The 25,357-nt window shown below is 43.1% G+C and overlaps 1 protein-coding gene across 1 annotated transcript; it reads left to right on the top strand.

The window, feature by feature from the left end:
• Positions 1 to 19,507: 19,507 nt before the first annotated feature.
• On the top strand, positions 19,508 to 25,057 carry LOC120398337 (C-C chemokine receptor type 8-like). The gene is made up of 3 exons (XM_039525677.1): positions 19,508 to 19,574; positions 21,604 to 21,743; positions 23,598 to 25,057. Exon 3 carries the CDS (start codon positions 23,607 to 23,609, stop codon positions 24,645 to 24,647), a length of 1,041 nt encoding a protein of 346 aa, XP_039381611.1. The 5' UTR covers positions 19,508 to 19,574; positions 21,604 to 21,743; positions 23,598 to 23,606; the 3' UTR covers positions 24,648 to 25,057.
• Positions 25,058 to 25,357: the final 300 nt, after the last annotated feature.

Raw genomic sequence — 25,357 nt, 5'->3', positions numbered from 1 at the left:
CTTCCGTGTCTAGGACCAGTTCTGGGAGATCCCAGATCATCTTGGAGAGCTGGTTATTTAATTCAGACAATTCACCATTGTAAAATGTTTGGGGATGCCTCAGGCTGGTTTCTTGGGGCAGATCGTCACTAAATACACGTGATCTTTCACGGGTTTCAGTATACAATGCGTTGGGCCGGATCTCTGGATCTGAATATCCTTAAAACATTAGTAAAGTTACAATCCTGATGTGAACTTCACAGATTAGGTCTTTATCACTTTCCTGGGACAAATCAAAACCCTGGATCTGCACACCAGCAGCATGCTGGGGGAATTTGGATCTTCATGCATGAATAACCAAGTTTGTGCCCTTTTTGCATCTTCATGATGTATAAAGAAACCCTGAAAGCTTAAGTAAAGGAATGAAATAAAAAGAGGATTGAGTGGAGTTTCTGCTTCTGCTAAAATTAGAAATTCAGGTCTTGACTATTTTTGCTGTTCCTGGAAGGCTCTTTAGATGACTGAAGAATTGATAAGATTTTGACATCAGAGATACTATGCAAATTAAATCTGACTAATAGAGGATGGAGGCTGTTTTTACTCAGAGTCTCAAAAATTCTGGCTTTACTTTGATTTTGTTAGTATTTATTTATCTCATGTGTCCAAAGAACTCTTGGGTGAAAAGTTTTCTTTGTTAAAGTCTCAGCACCTCACCTCCCATAAGGGCCAAGAAAGCTCTGTCACTGAAACTTCAAATGACTCTTCCAACAAAACCACTTGTCATTCCTGATATTTCTAAGGTAAAAACCAAGCCTGGAAAAAAAATCTTGAAAATATCTTAAGAAATATGTATTCTTTATACATTAGAGAGACAAAAATAAAGAACAAACACCTCTTTAAACAAAAACAAACTTTGCAGCTGTCTTTCAAAATTTCTCTGCAAAGACAGAAGATGAACTCTTCCTGTTTGCTGCAGCCTTCTTATTTTCCAGTGAGAAACTTTCTCTGAATCATCACACAATCAGCTCGTAGCATCCTGAGACTGCAGCCTGGTTACACGCTAACAAACACATTTTTATAACCAGGAAGATGTAAAAATCTCACCTGCCAAAAAGACTAAACAAAAAAGCAATAAGTTCATTTTTATAATAGTGAATGTAACATTTTCTAGTGTGTATATGGATGGTGATATGTAAAATTGCTTTGATTCTTATCAAGTAGTATTTTGTTTGTTGTTTTGTTTGTTTGTTTTTAAAAGCGAGATAGAGCTTTGCCTGTTACTTTCACCAGCCTTTAGTGATAGCTGATTGCCCTTGAATTCTTACCCCAGTGCTGCATCTGTCCATTAAGATGCAATAGTCTTTGTTGCTTATGCAAACCATTGCAGTCTTAAACCACAATCCTGCAATGAGCTCTGCATGGGCTGAACCCTGCACCTGCACAGCGCTCCACTGAAGCGAGAGATCAGTCCTCAAAGAATTGGGGTCTTAAGCCTTATTTTGAAAGTGTGACTAAAAGTATGATTTAAAATTGACTTAGTAAAACCAGTTCAAAATTCTGTGTTTACACTCTTGTATACACTTCTAATTCAATTCAAACCTGGTTTATAGCAAAATCACTCAGAATAATTCCCTATGCCTTACCACGTTAAGTTAAATCAACATAATCCAGGTTTAAATCAACTTCAGTGTCCCTGAAGGTTTTTGCACTGATTTAACTAGATCTGTTTTTAAACTGATTCAAAGATGAACTCATGTAACTTTAAGTATAGACAAGGCCTTAGTCATCTTTTAGTATAAACCAACTCATGTACCACAGTCTGTTTCTTGTGTGTTTTTTTGTTGGCTTTCTGCACTTCAGATTAAATAATTGTGAAACCAAACACCAACTTAAACTGAAATGTTGCTATTGCCCCATCTGTCTCATTGAAAAAATTCTTATGTGTCTGTTTTCCTTAAGTTCTTAACACCATCTGTGAATATGGAAAAACTTTATCTGAATGCCCTGTCCACACTACAAACATTAACAATGTTTAACCATAATTGTGGTAATTGTCACCAAACCATGTGATGCTTATAACATCCTTTCCTTTCTTTCCCATCTTGACAAAACTTAGGGAACTTTGTTTTAACTCTGGTAGATACCCAGCTAAAATTTTTGCCAAATTTAGTTTAATAAAACCAGGTTTTCTCAGTTTTTGGTAAAAGAGAGGAAGAGCTTGTAGTTGATGCAAGAGTCTTACTTTTAGGTGTTCAGTATTAGACCAAATGACGCAAACCAATGCGTAGTGTCATTACTTCCCAACTGGGCTTCAGCAATGCAGACTACTTGGGAATGAAAACTTCAGCCCTGAGAAAACCACATCTAGTAGCTTATCTACTCAGCCATGTGTCTTATGGGAGCACATCTGACCTATCCTTTGTTCACTACTCTGGATCCCCACAGAATATCACATCCAAATTAAAGGTCTTGGTCCTATTCAAGGCTCTGAGTAATTTGCCCTCTGGATACTTACAATTTGTCTAAGGCCTGGTCTTTTGGGTGAACTTTTGAATTTCATTTCCTGTTTGCCCAGCGTGGAGCTCTGATCAGCACGGGTGGCGATGCAGTCCCAAATCCAAAAAGAGCTCCAGCATGGACTGTATGGGAGATACTGGATCTGATCGCTGTATGGGGAGGCAAATCTATTCTATCACAGCTCCATTACAGAAAATGAAATGCCAAAGCATTTGAAAAAAATCTCCAGACAGAGGCCACAGCAGGGACTCAGCACAGTGCTGTGTGACAAGCGTAACGGAAAGCCAAAGAATCAAATGGATGCTCATGGAGGGAGGGAGGGAGGGGGTACTGAGGACTCCAGCTATCCCACAGTCCCCGCAGTCTCCGAAAAGCATTTGCATTCTTGGTTGAACTCCCAATTCCTGTAGGGTCAAACACATTGTCCGGGGTGGTTTAGGGTATAGCTCATCAATGTACCCCCCACCCCCACCTCCCTCTGGAAAGAAAAGGGAAAAAAATTGTTTCTTGGCTTTTTTTCAATGTCACCCTATGTCTACTGAATGCTGCTGGTAGACGCGATGCTGCGGCAGTGAACAGCAACATCCTCTCCCCCCCCTCCCCGGTGGCAGATGGTACAATATGACTGCTATCCATCGTCATCATCAGCCCGTGAGTGCTCCTGGCTGGCCTCAGGTGAGGTCGGCCGGGGGCGCCTGGGTAAAAATAGGAATGATTCCCGGTCATTCCCAGTAGATGGTACAGAACGGCTGGTAACTGTCTTCATCATAGCAACCGGGTGCTGAGCTCCATCAGCCCCCCCCTTTCATGTTTAAAGAAAAGATTCTGTACTGCCTGGACTATCATAGCAGCGGGATGCTGGGCTCCTCTCACCCCCACCCTTTAATGTCCTGCCTGGTCTATCATAGCAGCTGGAGGCTGCCTCCCCCTCATTTTATCTCACTAACAAGTCAGTGTTTCTTATTCCTGCATTCTTTATTACTTCATCACACAAATGGGGGGACACTGCAATGGTAGCTCAGGAGGGTTGGAGGAGCAGGGAAGCAATGGGTGGGGTTGTTGCAGGGACACCCCCTAGAATGGCATGCAGCTCATCATTTCTGTGGGATCTGACACGGAGTGGCTGTGCTCTCTGATACACTGGTTCTCTAGCACACTTGCCCCATATTCTAGGCAGGACTGACTCTATTTTTAGATACAACATAAAGGAGGGAATGACCCGGGGAGTCATTCCCATTTTTATCTTTGCGCCGACCTCAGCCAGGAGCACCCATGACAGCAGCAGACGGTACAGAACGACTGATAACTGTCATCTCATTGGCAATTTACAATGACATGGCAGACGGTACAGAACAACTGATAACCGTCTCTGCTATCTTGCAAAGGCAAATGAATGCTGCTCTGTAGCACTGCAGTACTGCCTCTGTCAGTGGCATCCAGTACACATACAGTGACAGTGAAAAAAGGCAAAACAGGCTCCAGGGCTGCCATGCTATGGCGTCTGCCAGGGCAATCCAGGGAAAAAGGGCGCGAAATGATTGTCTGCCGTTGCTTTCCCGGAGGAAGGAATGAGTGATGACATTTACCCAGAATCACCCGCAACAATGATTTTTGCCCCATTAGGCACTGGGATCTCAACCCAGAATTCCAAGGGGCAGGGGAGACTGCGGGAACTATGGGATAGCTATGGAATAGCTACCCACAGTGCAACGCTCCAGAAATCGACGCTAGCCTCAGACCATGGACGCACACCGCCGAATTAATGTGCTTAGTGTGGCCGCGTGCACTTGACTTTATACAATCTGTTTTACAAAACCGGTTTATGTAAAATCGGAATAATCCTGTAGTGTAGACGTACCCTAAATCTCTCAGCCGAAGACTACAGTTGACAGCTGTGACACTCGGGCACAACAGAGCTGTACACCATAAGGGAAGAGCTTGTTTGTGCAGGAGATAAGACTTTCTTGTGGGCTGTTCAAGACTGTGGAACTCACTACCACAGGATATAGGAGACACCTTTAAACTTGACCACTTTATGTTCCAAGGGCAGGACACACTGCCTCGCCTCGGTGTTCACTAAAAAAAACTCATGGCATTTCATAAAAAACAAAACTAATCAACAAAGAATCCATATACAATTTCCCCTTGATGTGAATAGAGAAGGAACACACAACATATGTGAGTAATGTCACTCAAGGTATTGTTGGAAGATGCTCAGGAAAGGACACTATTTAAGGACCTGAATAGAACATAACTTTTGAATGTAGGGCTCTCTCTCTCTATATATATATATACATTGTGATTTATATATTTTTGTAATGTTATAGGTCATTGAGGCCTGGTATGAATGATGTGTGCTTGACATGAATGTGTGCGTTGCAAGATAGCAACCAAAGCAAGGACTTAAGGTTAAGGACTATTAGAACTTTGTGTGCAAAAACAACTTTGTATTTTGAGAAAAACACAGCAAATCATCAGAAAAGGAAATACCACCAGATGGACTGATATAAAATTGTATAAGATTTGAAGGAAAGGGATCATGGTGGCCCACCCAGGATTGTCTCTTTGGAATTGTGCGCGTAGAAGGCCTAGTAAACAAAGGCAAAGAACCGATGACACGACGGAACAGATTATAAATGGGTGCATATGATTTCTGCAAATCAGAGTCGTTTATTGCTCCAGAGTCCTGTGTGGATATAGATGTGCTTTTTGCCAGCTCCCCACTTCTTATGATCTTATCCTGATGGAAGAAACCTCGGCTGGCCATTGGGACCATTCTGACCTTTGGACTCTGGTATAGTATGTTTGGGGGGTGAGTGTGGAGTGATTAAGACTTGTTTTGTAATCAATAGAGAGCATTTAAAATATTATATACCAACACTGTGTCCAGTATCTGCTTGCTCACCATCCCATAGGGAGACCTCTATTGCGGGTCTAACACCCCCATATTCCATCTCCCCTCCCTGAGACAAATTCACATGCTTCCTCCCAAAACAGGAGCACATATATATTTCCTGCATTTTGGTAATGGTCTTCGAGTGCAGCCTTCCCCTCAGATTAATGCTGTTTGCAGCATGAATAATCTGCAGCAGAGTGGGGAGGGTGAAATGTTTCCAGGAAAGAGATCGTATGAACATCATTTGCAGACAAGCCCCATTGCTGAATAAGAAGAGTGGGTGGGATTTTCTTTTTGGGGAATGGCGGGGGAAATTGTATTAATTTAAATGGAATAAACGAGTCCAAGATCTTAACATAGCCCAGTCACTGTCCAACATAACACTTTTAACTCTTTTGGCCTTTGAAATCAATATAACAGGATGCAATTCTATTTTGTGTTCCCCTAGTTGGGACAATTTTTTGGAAAAATTCCTAATTAAAATATCCTGCCAGTTTTTGACCCAGTGGCCCATAGGAGCAACTGCACTGCTGTCAGCGGAGTTTCACCTGCTTGCAACAGTTTGAATTTGACCTCTTATGTGTAAATTGTAGGTTCTGCCCTGCTCAGCTGCAAAAGAAAAATGAAGAGAGACAAAAAAGAAAGTACAGGAGAAAACTTTGTCCTGATGCCAGATTGGGAGTCAGAATGACAGTCCCATACAATGGTTTTTATTTATGTATTTGATGTTTACAAAAAGGAAAACAGGAATAAGGGTGGGGGAGGAGGAATCCAGTGCTATATCTCCCAAACCTCAATTTTGGTCTATTTTGTCCACTTAGGATCTGATTTTACAGCCATTTGTCATGCTGAAAGCACATACTCACACAAGCACCCAATGGACTGCAATGGGAGGACTCCTGTGAATTACTCTGTGTGCAGAATCAGGTCCTTAAATTAGCAAGTTGTCTGGTGCAGAGATCACAGGCCACGTTTAGGCTCCAGCTCTGGCTGTTCTGAACCACTCCAGTGAACCAGTTTAACTGGCTACCTGGGCATTCCCCCTGAATCAGAGGAATTCTCAGGTGTAGAGTCACTTAATAGCTTTAGACCATCCCCCCACCCAGCTCCTTGTGGACAAGGAGTTGCTGGGAAAAATGGGACGTGGCTGGAGCACCTCTACCTTTGAGATGTTCCTGGCTGCCAGAGGGGTCCTCTGGAGTCCAGGGCAGTCAGGCATAAGTTAGAACCACCTCCAGAATCCATAATTTGCAATTGTTGCACACAGACCCCTTTGTTTCATCCCTTCCTGAGCCACATCTTTCTGCACATATGTAAAGTGCAGAAGCACAAGCACATTTTAGGCAGACACCAAATGCGGCGAGCATGAAGTGCTAACTGAAACCATCAGCACATCTGGAATGCCAAAAGTAGAAACCCAAGCATGACTTAGTCGTGCACAAATAGACCTGCGCAAAGCCGGTTTTCAGCTTGGCTGCCCCACATTATGGTATAATAAATAGACCTGCCCAAAGCAGAACAGCTGCTCTTAGATAAAATTCTGCTCTCAGTTACATCATGTAAACATGGAGTTAACTCCATTATCTTCAAGGGAGTTACTCTGCATTCACACTGGTGCGGCAGATCAGAATTTGATCCCTCAAGTAGCAGTCAGATCAGTGCAGCAGGCAAGAAAACAGATGAATTGCGGTGAGCAAAAAAACCTATTAGTCTGAAGCACATGCAAAACACTCACTCAGTTTACCGACAATGGTTATCTCTCATCTTTCCCTACCCATTCCCATCCTCTTGTAGCTTTCCTTGCCTGCTCTGGACCTCTCTTGCTTTATGCTTTGATTTTTCCTTATCCTATTTTCCTCGAAACATGTACTGTTGTTGTTTTTTTCCCTTCAGTCTTCCTTCCTCTTATCTCTTAAGATCCCCAGTTGTCCCAGCTCCCAACACATTTTCAGTTGACTTTAACTAGCTGTCCTGAAGCCCGTCTTGGGTTTGTTTGTTTGTTTGTTTGTTTTGTTTTGTTTTAGAGATGTACCCTGGATCCAAACAGCCCCAATTTAGGGAAAAAATTAGATCAAGTTCCAAATTTTCAGGCTTCAAATGTTCAAGTTTATAACCCTTCACTGCTAGTAAGAATGATATTGTTGCCCTTTTGACCTGAGCAATTAGCCAATATTCAGGGTTTTGACACAGTGTTCCTGTTAGGATGAGAAATCAGTTATATGAATCACATATATTTAGTGTAATTGTGCTTAGTTACAAAAGAATGTACACAAAATCCTTGTTCCCTGAACACAATAGAAACAGACAACAAAAGGCAGTTTCCTTGCTCAGAAATCCCCAAATCTGCCTCTCCAGGAAGTCCTGTGCTCAGGAAGCTTGGTCTCTGTGCTTCCTCTTAGGGTCACACTTGCAGCTACTTCTCTAGTTTTCCTCCTCCCACTCACACAGCCTGAAAATCAATACTTTAGCCCTTGCATTTGCAGCCAGGGAGACCCTTATTTAGCTACCTGAGAGCTTGGCTTCATTGCCCCACAGTTCGAACTGCAGGGTGCCAACAGCACAGCACTTTGGTGCACATTGCAATTCACACCCCTACCGCCCGAACTGTGGGTCAGTACAGACATAGCCTGAGTTGGCTCTGCTCAGGCCTGGCCGTGTGGCTTAGTGCCCAGGACAATGGCTGCCATTAGCTGCCACTGATTCACTATATAAAGGGGCTTAAATTGCTCCTTCCATTGAGCTTAAAAGAGTACTTGACACACCGATTGGCTATAACTAGGTCAGTCTGTCTTTGAATGCCAGATCTGTTTGATGGCAGCCATAAAAACAGTGGTGGGCAACCTGCAGCGTGCAGGCTGCATATGGCCCGTCAGGGCAAGCCGCTGGCGGGCCACCAGACCCTTTGTTTACATTTTCGCAGGTGGCCATGAAAATGTAAACAAACAGTCTGGCAGCCTGGCAGTGGCTTGCCCTGATGGGCCATGTGCAGCCCACAGACCATAGGTTGCTTACTAGTGCATTAGAACCTTTCAGTGTAATATCCACTGCAACTCTGCCCTTTGTCTTTGATGGAGATGAAGATGGTGTCACCCTGAATGATCCAGAGAGATAGAAAATAAATAATTTAACATATTAAATATAAATTATACAAGCTTCACTATTTACATAGTCTCAGGACATTTCACGGCACCATCCCAAATTCATTTGGTTCCCCTCCATGTTTCCTTGGAGCTTTTCTTTACTGGGCCAATTTCCTGTCAGCTAACTGGAAAGGGATGTTTTCAACAGACAACTGAAGATTTTCCATTGTTTCTGTGGAGTCTGCTAGTTGGAACAGACATTGCCCATGCCGTTCTAATGGAGAAGTCATTACTGTTACAACTCTTTCAGCCTCAGCTTCCAGAGATAATTCTCAGCTGGTGGGAGCAGCCAAGCTGCAGATCTGTTCTCTGGTATCATCTCAGGTGGTCTCTATATATTCTTGTGTCAAATTGTGCCCCAATGGCTTTCATTGAGAGTAGGCACCTAACCAGCTTTTGTAAATGCCACTAAGAACCTATCTGCATTTTTGACATGTATATACTTTTGTAAATCTAGCTCTAATGCCTGTGTCTAATATTAAAGGGGCTTGAAACATGGTCAGATAAGACAGGAGCAGTCACAAGGCTCCTTCTCATTCTGCAAATGCTAAATCACACTCTGGTGACCAGAAAAATATTTACTGTTTCTCACCTAACCTATGCAATAATTACTCAGTATTGACAAAACCACAGACTAATAGGAGCAGAGCCCTACAAAATGCTACACATCTGTGAATGTCTGGGGAGTTGACCAATTCTGTACAGCATCAATTTTCTTTTTGTCGGTGGAAATTCTCTTCTCACAGATTGCATGTCCAAAGTAAATTACTTCTTTTTGGAACATCTCGTATTTCTTTGGGTCCAGTTTGACATTGGATTTTAAGCTTATCATAGACCATTTCTAAATGTCTCAGTTTCTATTCAGAGATATTAGCATGCTTCAGGATATCATGTAGGTATAACAAATGGACTTACAGTGGCATTCCATTCCATATCCTCTCAAACATGACTGGTGCAAAGCCAAAAGCCATCATTTTAAATTGCAGTTGTCACTGTCCTGCTGTGAAAGCAGTTTTTCCCCTGTCTTTTGGATCCACTTCTACTTGCCAATGACCACTTATAAGATCCAGTATGGAAAACCAGATTAAACCTGCTACAGTATCCAGAGTAGCATCTATTCATGGTAATGGATAGGAATCCTTTAAAGTGAGCTCGTCTCATAGACTGGAAGACTAAATACAAAAGATAAAACAGGGTCACATGAGAATTTTTCATCTCTTTGCTGTTTGAACCCTCACAGGGCTAGAGAGACTCAACTAAAGCAGAGATCCCAGGGTCAACCTGGGTTTGTCCTGAAAGACATTTTGAATTGACAGACTACTAACACTCTGTCTCTCTTAAGATTTAATTCATCTGTGTATATTTTTGTTTGCTTTAACCTATAAATAACTCTCATTGCTTTTTCCTAGTTAATAAACCTTTTGTCTTTGTCTGCTTCACCTCCATCCCCCACTGCCTTCCTGTGTTCTTTTATACAGCTTCCTTGTTAGTGGGCTAATTAGCTCATTAGCTTCCCAGTCCCAATCTGATTGGGTAATCAGGAACTCCACTCCTTAATCATCCTCTCCCATCACAGGTGCCTAATTGGTTAACCAGTGACCAGAGTGCTGATTCAGTTCCTGATTCCTAGCACTCTGTCACTCTGCACATTTGACACCTTTGGACAGAATGCACTATTGGAATGCAAATTATTATTTACTATTATCAATTTAAAAGTTACATCTACAGTACTATGTGTAGTCAGTAGTTATCATTATTATATCAAAATACCCTACAGAATTTTAAAATGTACAAAAAACAACGGCTAATTTTTTCATTATTTGATTTAACTGTAGTATCTTGGATATGAGTGCACTATAATTATACAAAAACTGATTAGATTAAACTTTTTGGGGCTTTTTTGCAGAATGTGGAGGTGGTTTGGGAGAAGGAAGTACGTGTGGTTAGAACTAGTCCTAGTCTTGGCCCATCTCTGGTTACAATATTGTGATAATCTTTCCTTTTACTGACAAAAGATTCCCAAATTATCTTTCTTTATACCGGTTTCAAACACTTAAAAGTGCATTCCAGTCTCTGCAAACTGGCCTCCCAACCTGAACCACCATCACTGCTACTCAATTACCAAAATTCACCATCTTCATTCTCAGTAGGGTTTGTCTCGGTACAAAGAATTTTCCTGGGTCTTAGATGAAATAAGATAAAAACAAGAAGCACAGCATTGGGAAGTAGGAAATCCATTTCCAACAACCAAGCACAAAAAACACTGTCACAAAATTAAAAAGATGCTGTTTACCTTATGCTAGTCAATAGTGTCTGAGACATACCCAGAAGGGCCTTTTGTCTCCAAAACTTGGACAAAAGTTTCAGGTTCAACTGGTTCCCAAATCTCTCGGTATCACCAAAGACAGTTTGCTCTATCCAAGATACATAGACATGTTGCTACCAGTCTCATCTGTAAAGGCTAGTCTTGAGTGCAGGTGCCAACCAGGAAGACTCTCCCCGGATCTAGTGATTTTAGACATTTAACCTAATTTACAAGCAGTGGAGGTGTGAAACCATGATGGGTATTGAAATTGATGTAAAGTTTCAGCAAAAAGTCAGAGAGTGAATAGAAATTCTGTGTTTCGTTTACAAAATGTATTGCCTCTTCAGTAGCAAAAGGTCGTGCTTTGTTCTGTGACACCTACCTGAAATTTCAGAGACCTCAAATTTAGCATGATACTCTCGGTACATAGGAAAACTTGACTCAGTCTGGAAATGATAGGAAAATAATAACTACTAAACATTCTTTCTGAAGTTATTTTAGTTTTGTTTCCATCAACCCAGTCTGCTTTCAAAACCTCTCATCGGACCTGCTATTTTTCCGAACAGATTCAGGCTTATCTCTAATTTTAATCACACTTTCCAAGTCTTTCTACAGCCCCCAGCATTTGTCTGACTTCTCTGTCTAGGCTGTAAACTCTCTGGGGCTTGTGCATGCACAGCCCCTAGCTCAGTGGAGCCCCATCTTGGTTGGAAAAAAATACCAAATACCTTTACGTGAGCCGTGTACACATTTAAAATCACCACCTTTCTCCTAAGTATAAGATATAAGGAGGCACTTACATTGAAGCTGAATCTCTAAACAGGAAGTTGCAGGATAGTTGTGCTCGTTTTGCAGTTTTTATGGGGGTTTTTTAGCCATTCTTTTTCACTTACTACATTTTCAGGAAACACATTTTCTACCAGTTCTTTCAGGAAATGTGCAAGATAGAAAAAGTGTTGAAAAACTTCACAGTAAACTCAGTCTGGGTGGCCAACGGTGAGTCACGGCAGAAGCGTGGCGATCGCACAAGTTCATATCAGAAAGGAAACTGTCACGCTACCAATCGTGAAATTAGGTTTGGAAATATTTGACTGTTCAGAAAACAGCAAAAAAACCTCCATAAGGCTTTTCAGCTGAGGATCTCTGAGTACTTTACTAACCTCCAGGGCCAACATTTTCAGAAGCCTTCAGTAATTTTGCAAGCCTTCATTTTTTTGGAGGGGGTGGGGGAGGGTTGGCCGCTTGAGACGCCTAGGGCCTTATTTTCAGAGCTGTCAAAGACTCACAGCTACCATTGACAATCCAAATAGAAATTAGGCCTTAGATGTCACAAGTTGGACACAAAACCATGGTGACACAAAATGACTGATTGCATCTGAAAACTTGGCTCCAATATTATTAATGACCTGATGTGGTGAGGTGTTGATAGCTCTCCATTCTTGTTGACTGCAGTAGAAGTTGAGGACCCTCTGCACCTGACCGGAAGCCCTAGGTGTCATGACATACCTGAGATACTCTAGGAGTATAAGCAACAAAGAGTCCTGTGGCACCTTATAGACTAACAGACGTATTGGAACATGAACTTTCGTGGGTGAATACCCACTTCATCAGATGCTTGGAGTATAGATCTCCATTTTACAGGCTGGGAAACTGAACCTCCAAAAGACTTTGATCCTGCAAGGTCCTAAGCACCTTTAAGGCAGAGCCTTGTATTGGCAGAGTGCAGAGCCACATTAGCCAAGTTTGAGCCCTGGGAGGAATTCTCCCTGGTTTCTAGAGTGTAGGACACTTGAAAGGTTGGACTCTGATAAGGAAAAATTAAGACCTTTTGTGGAAAGATGAAGATTCAAATTTTCTTTTTTTTCCCTATTCAACAGTCCGGAATGACTGGGAACCTAGAAGTGAATTGCATCATGGCTGGGAAATGATGTGTGATACCTGCTGTCAAACTGTTTGCTTGATGTGAAAATCTGATTGGGTGTACTGGAGGGGAGGTTTCCTCCAGATAAGCCCATCTACAGTTTGCCTTGCCAGTGAAACTGAATTGAATGGCTAAATGCATGGGGCAATCAGTAGGTTTTTAGGAGACCCAAAATATGTTTGAGTTGATCATGGTCCTGCAGAAGCAATGCCCCAGCATGCATCTTTTATTTCCTTTGCTTGTTTGCTTCTATTAATCTTGTGAGGTTGCAAGACACTTCTGGCTGACCATTTAATGATGCTTACTCAGGCAGAGGGGCAATGGCACTCAGTTCTTTGGTGGCACCTATGAAGGGACCAGTTCGTTATTGCACTACAACCTGTGTAGTCATTAACATGTGTACAGAGTGGGTGCAATATGCAAGCAGTCTGATTTGTTGGTGTTTGAACTCACTCTGCATTCATTTTGCTTTGGCACCAATGATTATAGAAGGTGCAGGACAACAGTGATTCAAGAGCAAAGGGTCTCAGGATGAGAAAATGATGATCTTTGAGTAGGGCAGAATGGAGAACAGTGCCCTCTCCTCAAAGATCCCTGTGTCAGTATGTACATGAATGCTGTGTGCCTTATGTTCCAGAATATGTATGGTCATGTAGTATGAAGAAAGAATTTCAGCTCATGCTTATTATGAATGAGTAACCATATAGGAAGTTTTGCAGTGAATTAGTATTTGGTAAGTTTCTCGTGAGGTTCTGTGGATCTAAGACAATGGGTAAAGCCACTGATGTCAACACATGTAGAATCCCCATATTGTTTGTTGTCTGCAGTGAAAAGCTGTATGTAAAGCAACATGGGGTGATCCTAACATTAAGAACCCTATCAACTGCTTGTTTGGAATGTGCATTTGAGAAATACGTGGAGCACAAACACAAAAGTTGTATCACTTTAATTATACTGGTGTAGTTAGAATGGTACAGTCCTTTAGTGTGGATGCAGTTATAGAAATCTAACTTATTCTGGTGAGGGAAGGGGAATAAAGCACCTTTATACTGATAGAACTGCATCCACACTAGAGGTTGTACTGATGTAACTATTTCTGTTGAAAAATCACAGCCCTAACTTAAATAGTTAAATCAGTACAAACACTGTGTGTATACCATTGCAGCTGAGGAAGCTAATTCATTGCACTGTTAACTGTAGATAGGCAATGGATCCCCAAAATGCAGAGTCTACATTAGTTTTCCTCACCCAGCACTGTGACTACATCACTGCCCCACTTTGAATCCCTTCACTCACAGTCTCCAACACGTCTAGTTTAAATTTCTTGTCTTCACTTTCCACGCCCTCCATAGCAGATGGACTAGTCTCTTATAATGGCACCCCGGCTCCTCAGCTCCAGCTTCAATCCACATTTGTCCATCTCTCTTAAATCCATCTGCCTGTCTTCTGTCACAGTGCTGCCTATGCCTAGAAGGCCCTCCAATTTCTGGGCCACCAAACCATTCCCCTCTCCTCGCACAAATCACCATCACTCTTCAAATCACTCTTCAGACATGATTACATAAATATAAATTTGAAACCTTTTCATTCACACCGTGACCTGCGTCATACACATGGGGCTGATAAAGCACAGTTCTTTGGCGCACACTGCAATTCTCAACCCCAGACTCCAAACTGCAGGGAAGTGTAGACATAGCCTAAGAACAGAGCATAAACTCTCAGGGCCCATTTGAACTGTAAAGCACCCATAGGGTTCTGTAAAAGTGAAAGTGCCTCACTTTGAGTAACAAGCTGTCATAAATGCAATGCCTAGCAATGATAAAAGAGAATCGTCTTTCTTGGGTGAAACTGGCATGAAACTCAGTTGGTGGAGCTGCCTTTGGAAACCAGTGGAAGGGGGACAGCAGATCAAACATTTCTGCTGCTTTCTAGTTGATTGGTGCAGTGGCAAGCTGGTTCAGGGACTATTTAGTCTTTTATGGGTAAATCTCATGTAAGGAAAATTGTCTAATTTTCTAACTGCCTGGGGATGTTCTATGGTCCCAAAGTGAGAGGTGTCTTAGAAATACCAATCCTAGATAGCTATATTAAGTGCTTCTAAAGTAATAATGCTTGAGGACAGAGACATGCTTCAAAGTATCTGCTGTCATGACCACAATTTCCTTTCTGTCTCAAAACAAATCTACTCTAGATCACTGTGTAGGAATGTGATGAAGTTGGGGATTTTTTAGTGGTTTACATGAATAGTGTGTGTGTTCCTCAGTTTTCCTGTGTGCTGCATGTTTAACAATGTGGTGGGAGAGGGTTTGTTGTTGCAGAGGACCAGGTGTGACCTCGCCTGGCAGCTGGGACCCCTGGACAATGGCCTGGAGAGGAGGAACCCTAACAACTGGTGACGTGAAGACTAAGAGGCCCACCCCAGCTTGGCAGTCAGCCAGTTCTGGCCAGTGAGAGCACAAAGGGCTGAGGAGACAGGACCCCAGTGACCTGAACAACCACTTCCAGCCAGAGGGGAACAAAGGACTGAAGAGAGAGGGCCCCAGCAACCTGTTTACATGGGACAGAAGACAAAGGATGGGGGAGGAGCTGTTGGGGCCGGTAATATTGGATGCCCAGCTGGAAAGCGCAGGGTCTCTGGACTGGAGAGAGAGAGAGCAGGCAGAGCCTACCTGGATGCAGGGGAGACTTAGATGTACTGTGCTGAGGGAGGCCAGGCCTGAGGGCCCTGAGAGTTTCTTATGCTGTGTTCAGATGTTCAATAAACCCTCCTGTTTTACTCTGGCTGAGAGTCACTCCGGTCTAGAGAACAGGGTTTCATTATTCCCTCTGGGAGTGGAGGCCCCGGGGGTCCAGAACGAGTGGACTCCCTGAGGGGGCCCGCGGCAAGAGACAGGCGAGCTAAGGCTCAGAGAAGTGTGGTTCCAGGAGACGAAGGGGCTTAGCGCCAGAGAGAGAGTGGACCCCTGAGAAGGGCTGTCAGACTGAAGGGGGTTCCTCCCAGGGACCATACAGGGCCAAGAATGGGCACGACCTGTGAGTCTGCGACAAGGAAGAAGGGGTTTAAATGTCTTTCTAAAAAACCAAAACTTTTGACAGTAACTGTTCTCATTTTGGTGGTCAGCAATGTAGTTTTTGGCACAGTCCCACGTGACATTCTGATAAGTAAGCTGCAGAAATGTGGGCTTGATGGAACTACCATTAAGTGCATACATGATTGGTTAAACAACCACAAAGAATAACTATTAATGGAATGATGTCAGATTGGAGGGAGGTCTCAAGTGGGGTTCACAGGGGTCTGTTCTGGGTCCAGTGTTGTTTAATATCTTTATTAATGACCTGGATGTAGGACTAGAGAGCATACTGATCAAATTTGCTGATGACACAAAGCTAGAGGCGGAGAGGCAGGGCCGGCTCCAGGCACCAGCATCCCAAGCAGGTGCTTGGGGCGGCAATCTGCAAGGGGCGGCAGTCCCTGTGTTTTTGCCCCCAAGTAGCTGCCGCCGAATTGCTGCTGGACGGCGGGGGCAGTCCGTGTGCCCATAGGGCAGCTCATGCATTTCCGCAATGGAGGCAATTTGGCACGCTGCCTGGGGCGGCAATCTGCAAGGGGCGGCAGTCCCTGTGCTTTTGCCCCCAAGCAACACGTGAATTGCCTCAGCAGACGGTGGGGACAGTCCGTGTGCTGTTAGGGCGGCACGCGCGTTTCCGTGGTGGCGGCAGTTCGGCGGCAGCTTCTATATTCAGCTGTCCATGGTGGTGCAGCTTCAGTCTTCCGGCTGAAGACAGAACCTGCCGCCGAATTGCTGCAGCCGCGGAAACACGCGTGCCGCCCTAACGGCACACCGACTGCCCCCGCACTGCTTGGGGCGGAAAAAACAGTAGAGCCAGCCCTGCGGGTGGGGGGGGGTTTGCCAACACTTTGGAGGATAGAACTAAAATTCAGAGGGTTCTTGATAAATTGGAGAACTGGGCTACAGACAACAAAATGAAATTCAACAAAGACATGTACAGTGCTACATTTAGGGAAGAAAAACTAAAAGCACAAATACAGAATGGGGGATAACTGGCTTGGCAGCAGCACGGTTGAGAAATATCTGGGAGTTGTGGTGGATTCATAACCTCAGTGTGAGTCAGCAACACAATGCTGTTGCAAAAAAAACAAATGCAATTTTCGGTTGCATTAACAGAGGCATAGCATGCAAGTCACGGGAGGTGACACAGCGCTGGTTATGCCTCAGCTGGAGTACTGTGTCGAGTTTTGGTCACCATGTAAGGATAAGGCCTTTGTCTGCAGCCATATTGTAAGGCCTAGAGCCTAAGGCCTTCATCCTCAGCCAGATTAAAAAAGCAGCCAAGCAGCAGCCATTAGCTGAGAAGCAGGAAGTCACATCTTCACAGTCCATCTAAATTACATTACAACAATGTAATATCAGGCCATTAAGAATTAGACCCTGGCCTAATGGTACCCACTAGCATCAGATAAAGAAACAGATCTTAAGATGGTTAAAGAAAACTTAGTTTGATAGCATCCTGTCTGTCAGGAAATCACTTATCTATAGTTGTGGTTGTGAAATCCTCATTTCTTTATTGTTTTGTCATTATGGTCCCCACTTCCCTATTGTTTATCTGTATGGTCTTTGTCTGGTTCTTTCATTGTTTCTGTCTGTTACATAATTAATTTTGCTAGGTGTAAATTAATTAAGGTGGTGGGATAGGACTGGTTAGAAAATTTTGTTACACTATGTGAGGATTGGTTAGTAAAATTTTAGTGTAATGATTGGTTAAGGTACAGCTAAAAAGAACTCAAATCTCACTATGTAAACTGGGGTCCAAAAGGAAGTTCTTTGGGTACCAACTCCAGGACACAGCCCCAAAGATCAGAGTTGCCAGACCTCAACACTCTGCCAATGACACCGTGCAGAAACTGGAGTCCCTTAGATGACCTGATCCTGACTTGCCATCAAGAAAAGTTCATCTGTCTTATTGGGAGTAGTGAGCACTGCATGTGTAGCGTGTGCAGTCTGTTTTTGGTGATTGTTAATAAATAGAGGTTATGTAGTATATTACTGTGTAAGGCTCTTTCACTGGTAAAAGACATGGTAAGCCCGCAAAAAATTAAGCCCTGAGTCCACAGGGAAAGGGTATGTGCTCTGAGTTCACAAGGAAGGGTATTTGCCTGGAGCCCACGGAGGAGTAGAGCCCAGAGCCCATGGAGGGGTAAAGTTAGGTGCTTTTTGCCTGGAGCCCTAGGAACTGGAAAAGGGTGGGGATGCCTAAATTAAGAGGGTTACACCTTGAGCCCTAGGAACTGGGTAAAGGTGGGTGCCCTTGAGTGTGTGAGTAACAGAGAATTTTGTGCAGGTAACAACCAATGTATAGAAAGGATCTAGAGGCGAGCAACAAAGATGATCAAAGGGATGGAATGCAAGCCATATGAGAAAAGGGTGAAGGAACTGGGTGTGTTTAGTTTGGAAAAGAGCAGATTAAAGGGGGACATGAACGCGGTCTTCAAATACATGAAAGGCTGCCACACAAAAAAAGGAGAAAAGTTGTTCTTTCTTGCCACAGAGGGCAGGACAAGGGGCAATGGGTTCTAAGGACAGCAGGTTTAGATTAAATCTCGGGGGAAACTTCCTAAGTGTAAGAACAGTAGAACTGCCTAGGGAGGTTGTGGAAGCTCCTTCACTGGAGGTTTTCAAAAGGAGGCTGGATAGCCATCTGTCTTGGATGATTTAGACACAACAAATCCTGCATCTTGGCAGGGGGTAGACTAGATGACCCTTGTGGTCCCTTCTAACCCTATGGTTCTATACTCTATGTGGGTGCCATTAAAATTCTACGGAATTTCAGAATCTCAGCAGCTATAAATGGGTGTAAGGTTAGATCGTCAGCTTGTGTAAATGGGTGAAATTGCAGTGATTTCAATGAGCTAAAGTGATTTACAGCAGCTGAGGCTCTGCCCCCTCACATGTACTACCATGAAAAATTTACTTTGGTTGTAGCACTTGCAGTATTCCTTATGATTAAAATGGGAATATGACAAATACCATAATATCTACAGCTCCTGCAGTGTGTAAATGAATGTCAAGATTTTAACGGAGCCCACTATGGAAACAAGGCAAACCAGGAGGCTTGTCCATCAGTGAAAGTTAGGGTGTTTCCATTCAGTCACAAATGTCTCTTCTGAAGCAGCAAAGCCTGGTGTTTGGTTGGTCCATGTGATCCACTTCTCTTCTGCAATTTACAGACATGTTGCCGTGAACACAAAGTGAAGCATACCAGCTGGAACCAAATTTAACCCAAAGCTGCCAATACTGAGTTTATTCTGTGGGGATGTAAGAGGATGGAGAAAACAGAGCTGTGTATCTCTGTGGCTCCTTGGTTTGCTTTGTTATAAACAAGTTTTCCCTCCACAAGGAAAGCACAATGAGTTTGATAATATGCTAGTATCTGGGGATGTTTTTCTAGATGGGTAATTAAACTCGACCAGCATTAAGGGGTAAGGCTACACTATTGGCAGTGCCACCAAAAGAAGCACAGCGGATTTCAGATTCATTTTTGGCAAACAGGCCTTTGGCCTCCCCCTCCACCCGTGACCGTTCATTGACCTGCCTATTTTTACTCCCTCTTCTTACTGGTTTGTGGATTAACACATTTTTCTCCACTTTCAGTCTGACTAGAAACAGCACGATCAATCAGCAGCATCATTCCTCTCTCCTGTTCCCCCAGCGTATTCTCTCCCTGGGTGACTTCGATCTGCTCCTACAGTTTTAAATACCGCCTTTTGCCAATGATTAATCTACCTGTCTACTAGAGGTAAACGACTGACTTTGTTGGTTCACTGGCCATTTTGAAAAATAAAAAACCCTTCCTGGTTGAATGAAGTGTACTGTTAAATCTGAAATGAAATGTTTCATCTGTTTAAAGTGTTAGGTTTTGGGAGGGTGGGGGTCTTAAAATTGAAGGAAATTTCAAAATGAAAAATTATTTTGAATTAAAATATTGGTTTTAAAAGTGTCAAAATGAAAATTTTAGACTTTCTGGATTTTTTTTTTAACCATGAACTATTTGGGGAAACCAGCATGAATTCACAAACCTTTCTGGCATTGCCAAATCTGTATTATTATTTTTTTTGCCTAAAAATGTTTCAACCAAAAATGTCACCCAGCTCTACTTTCTAACCTAACATGTACCTGTGTCTAATCTCACAGCTCCATCTGACTCTCTCCCCTCATAAACTCTAATTTTCCAACCCTGAATGTATCTTTCTCCTCTCCTCTCTCCACTCTTCCTCCCAGATCCCAGCATCACATACTCTGCCATCTTTAATTCTTCCACCCCGCCTCACTATGTCACTGATACGTTGGCCGCCGTGGGGAACGAAGCGGTCTCTGCTCGCAGCTGGAGCCCAGGCCTGTGCTCAGGCTGGGTGGGAAACAAAAGTCAATTGGCCTCAGCCCTGGATCGGGGGAAGCAACAAAGAATCCGAGGCTCAGGCCTGTGTGCAGGCTGAGCGGCAAATAAACAGTCAATTAGCGAGGCCCTGGATCAAGGCAGGGCAGCAAAGATTCTGAGGCTCAGGCTTCCAGCCTGAGGAAGGGGAGACTTCCACCCCTGGGTTGGGATTGCAGGGGGGAAGCAGGCCCACCCACTCCACTGCGTCCCAGCCCAGGGCCCTAGCAGTGACAAAGTGCTTTGTCACTGGGTCAGTGGGGATCCACGCCGCAACACGCTGACTCACCCTCTGTCAGTGTTGCAGCGATACAGGGGTCTGCTACCCCTGGGCCACTTCCACACTCCCCTTCTTGGTGTACCTGTTGCTGTTAGGAGGGGTCAAGGTTGATGGTGGCTTCCGGGACCAGGAGCAAGTCTTTGGGGATCTGGTCCGTCGGTGGTCTGGGCCAGTCGTCCTCTCCCTCGGGGGTCAGGTCCGACAGCAGTCTGGGTGGTCCGGGCCAGTTGTCTGCTTCCTCCAGGTCTGAATCAGCTGGTGGCCCCGGTGGAGGTCCTGCTCTGGAGCTTTCTGGGCCGCCTTTTATACTTCCTGCCCCTCCCACCCACTTCCTGGGGGAGGGGCAACTAGGCCCTGGTCCCACCCACCAGGGCTCAGTGCAGGGGCCTTCCCACTCCAGGTCCTCAGGAGGTCACCCTACTTCATTACACAGCACTATATAAAACTATCATAATTTGAAGCCAATCCTGGTTCTGCTTGGGCAAGTATTTTGTCCCAAACCACATGGACTGCATGCAGCAAAATGTACTCAAACAAATAAGTAAATCTCTCAACTTTAAATAAAACTGAGTTTTCAAAAGTGGTTGAAGAGATGTGTAGGTGTGTGTGATTTTGTATGTCATTGAAACAAGTTTGTACATCACTAATAGACAGGTACGTAAAAACAGTTCTTGGCTAGATCTAGCATGTTGGCTGATATCAGTTACAAGATAGAAACTAAATATATTTTTTGGAAATTACATGCCAGGTCTTCAACTGCTCTAAATTGGTGTAATTCCATTGACTTCAACAGAGCTACACCAATTTACACCTGCAGTACATTGGCACTACTTGTCCCTGGCATAGGTTTTAAGGGGGTCTTAGTTTCTATTATGGAGGTGGCCATAGTGGTTTGTTTTTTTGCTAAAGGCAAGAGAGTCAATTGTGCAACCCTTGCACACACTGGAGAGCACCTGCTCACATGCGTAGACCTATTCACTTCAGAGAGTGTGAGGTTGATACCTTCTCGCAGAAACTATTTATAAACCCTTTCATGTTCATCTTTTCCTGTTTACACGTCTATCTTATACTAGCTCTTCAACTAGCAGTTTTGCCTCCATACTTATTCTGTAGCTGTTGGGAGTCTATACATCACAAACGCTCATCATTCTCCACCACCAAGGGAAAAGACCATTTGGACACATCTGTGACCAAGGGAGGAAGACGACACAGTAGAAGAGATACCAAACAAAGTCCTGCCTCCTTAGTCAAAGGTAAAATCCATCTATATTAAATATACTGTCATCTTAACTGTAGCTAACTAACTATAGTTGACAAGGGGGAGACACACCTTGAGAGATACTTGTCTCTAGGTAATCTAAAAAGCGATGCTTTTTCTACTTGATTGTTAGGCCAACTGAGGTGGCAAAGGGAGAAGAGATTCTCTATGGAAAACAGTGAATTTTGGAAGTCATAAAGATGAGAAGAGGGTATCAGCAGCATAACAATAGTTTAAACTTCAGAGATGCTGAGCACCTGCATCTCCTACTCATTTTAGTAAAATTGGTCTTGGATTATATGGGTGTAAATGAGATCAGAATCAGATGAATTATATTTATATATTATTTCACATCATATTTATTCTACATAAGTCTATTCCTTTATAAATATTAAACATAATTATAGAATGATACGTTAATTATGTTGGAATTATAGCAGAGACTTAGGTTAGATGGCATAAATGCATTGGTCCTCTGTCATTCCTTATTATTTTTTGGAAAGAGATTCTCTGTACATAACGTGCTGATTGACTGTTATGGGACACCACATGAAAGGTTTAGGATTTGGATGAGGAATGATGGCATCAGAGGGACTAGATAGTAAATTACCGTCCTGATTTCCCATCCCCTTCCTCCTGACCTGGCACAAAGGGGACTCTCCCTTACCAGATGTTCCCTTTTTGGTGCAACCCCATTCCAATGGTGAAAAAGCTTGTGCAGAGGTAGAGGGAATTTGCCAGGTTAACAGGGACGAACACCACTTCCCCAACAGGACAGTGTAGGTTTCTGTGAGAAAATCCTCATGGAGATCTGCTTCCTCTGAGTCCCCTCCCGAATATTCCCCCCACCCCCCAAAAAAGTGGATGATCTATGTCAAAAATAATAATGATGCCTAGCTCTTCTTATCCACGTATTTCAAAGATCTGGATGAACCTTCAAGCAACAAAGAATCTGTTTTTCAAAATTATGGCAAGAAAAATGCAAATGTTTTATGAATTAGAAAAAAAATTCTTACTAAACTGATTGCTTTTCATAGTTTTTCCTGACGTGTCAGGTCCTCCTTAAAGGGAAGGTGTACAGCACATTCTGCAAATCTGACCCCTTTAAGTTGTCACAAGTTGAAGTATCCAAAAACTGATCACCCAAAAATTACTAGTTACTTTTGAAAATTCTGACAATAATATTGTTAAATTGTACTCACTGGAATGCGTCATACATTATGGAGAGAGAAACCACCAAAATTGGTTTTGATTTTCAAAACTAAAAAACTGAGCTAAGACAAAAAACTGCAGATCACCTTGGGTAAAAATTGTTAGGTAGAGATATAATGCCAACAGGTGGTTTGTCCAATCAAAAGTCTGACTTTTATGAGGCTATATATCTTCTCAGTAAAATGCTCTTCATTATAATACATGGAGACCTGGATTCTGCTATGCTTAGGGCTGGCTTCCACACAATGTTTGTACCGGTATAACTATGTCAGTTAGAGGTGCATTTTTTTTTAAATCAATAGAGTTATTCTGATCTAACCCCTAGGGCGGTTGTTGCAGTGATATTAGTATAAAGGTGCATATTCTACTGATATAGCTTGTTTTCCTTTTTGTACCAGAGTAAGCTGTACCAGCATAACTGCATTAATACTGAGGGCAGGGGAGGTTTGCACTGCTTTATCTAACCAGTTTAGTTAAAATGGTATAATTGTGTTTCGACAAGGCTTTACACTGATCAGGACCTTATTCCTCAAGCAGACACATTGATTTCATTCAGCTTGAGTAACAATGGCAAAATGCGGTCTTCTGCAACCCTTCTATACCCATAATCAATTAATTATCTCTTTTTTGTGCACAGGTCTTAAAGATGACTCTTACAAGCCCTTTTCCAAATGCCACAGAATATAATTATGGGTATGAAGATGGTACCTCTCCTTGCAGTGAAGGTTTCAGCAGGTTTAAATCACTGTTTCTTCCAACAGTTTACTGCCTGGTGTTTGTCTTCTGCCTGGTGGGAAATGCCTTGGTCATATGTGTACTTTTGACCAGGAAGAAAGTCACCACCATGACCGACGTGTGCTTGCTCAACCTTGCAATCTCTGACCTGCTCTTTGTTGTCCCCCTCCCATTTCAAGCTCACTATGCTTCAGAAGAATGGATTTTCGGAAATGTAGCGTGTAAAATGATGGCTGGTATTTATTACATAGGCTTTTACAGTAGCATTTTCTTTATAACCCTCATGAGCATAGACAGGTACATAGCAATCGTTCATGCTGTCTATGCGATGAGAGTTCGGACAGCCACCTGTGGCATAATTATAAGCCTACTCCTGTGGATGACGGCTGGTTTGGCTGCCATACCAAATATGGTGTTTAACCAAGAAGTGAAAATTGAAGAGTCTCGCGAGTGTGTCCCCAAATATCCTCCAGGCCAAGAGACCTGGCGATTTTTCACTCAGTTTGAAGTCAACATCTTGGGCCTTTTGATCCCACTCAGCATCCTCATTTACTGCTACTCCCACATCCTAAAAAATCTGCAGAGCTGCAAAAACCGGAACAAGATCAAAGCCATCAAGCTGATTTTCATCATCGTGGTCATCTTTTTCCTTTTCTGGGCTCCCTTCAACATTGTGCTTTTTCTAGACTCTCTGCAGAACTTGCACATCATCAATGACTGCGAGACAAGCCAAAGGCTTATGCTGGCCCTGCAGCTGACCGAATCAATCTCCTTCATCCACTGCTGCCTGAATCCAGTGATCTATGCTTTTGCTGGCGAGATGTTTAAAGCTCACCTTAAAAAAATATTCCAAACCTGCATCCGTCGCATTTCTAGTAGCAATTCAGCCAATCATTCTCACTCCTTCCCCACTCAAGTATTAGGCTATTCTGATAGTGACAGAGTTCTGTAAGCTTTCTCACTCCCTCCCCAGGCATACATTCTAACTGCATTCATTTAAATACAGCAATTGCCCTATAAAACGTACTAGCATCGACTTAGCCCAGTGTGCTACCTCCACGGTTTATTTTTTAGGGACAGAGGAAAGTTGGTTCTGGATTTTGACTTCCACTCCTTCAAAAACTTGCAGCAATTCCTCCAAACACGTGGTGTGAAAAAAATCCATCTACCCACATGCAGAGATCCTATCTAGAAACCCATACGTGAGCAGAACATGCCATCATCAACATGGTCTGACACCTTTGTGGATAATGGAAGCCTGCAGTGAATGAAGAGGACATAGAATTGCAGGACTCTTAATGTAAATATTTCCATAACAGTATGCATTGCATATGCTCAGTGCCCCTTCTTCCTCATAGTATTTTTCCGGTTTAAATGTGTATTTTTCTTGAATAAAGCAAAAATGGCATCTTTGTATAACTGACTTCCTGACAGTTTCCATAGTTTAAAAATCTGCGGGAGGTTTATGTAGACAAGCATTAAAACACAAACTGGGCTGGAGGGAGGGGACATCTATTGAGTTCTGACTTAATTTTAAATGTGTGTGATGGCTTCTTTTAAAGTTTCCTAGCAAAAGAATCCCTCCTGATTGGCTGCTTTCTTTCTTGATGATAATTATTCAGAGTAGTCATTGTGTACTAATTTTCAGAGACTACAGTTAAC

Source organism: Mauremys reevesii, linkage group 2 (assembly GCF_016161935.1).
Source record: "Mauremys reevesii isolate NIE-2019 linkage group 2, ASM1616193v1, whole genome shotgun sequence".
Classification (NCBI taxonomy): domain Eukaryota; kingdom Metazoa; phylum Chordata; order Testudines; family Geoemydidae; genus Mauremys; species Mauremys reevesii.
Note: the sequence above shows the minus strand (reverse complement) of the source record. Positions and strands in the feature narration are given on the sequence as shown.

Coding starts and splice junctions, on each gene's coding strand:
- LOC120398337 (XM_039525677.1), top strand. CDS start 23,607: ATGACTCTTACAAGCCCTTTTCCAAATGCCACAGAATATAATTATGGG.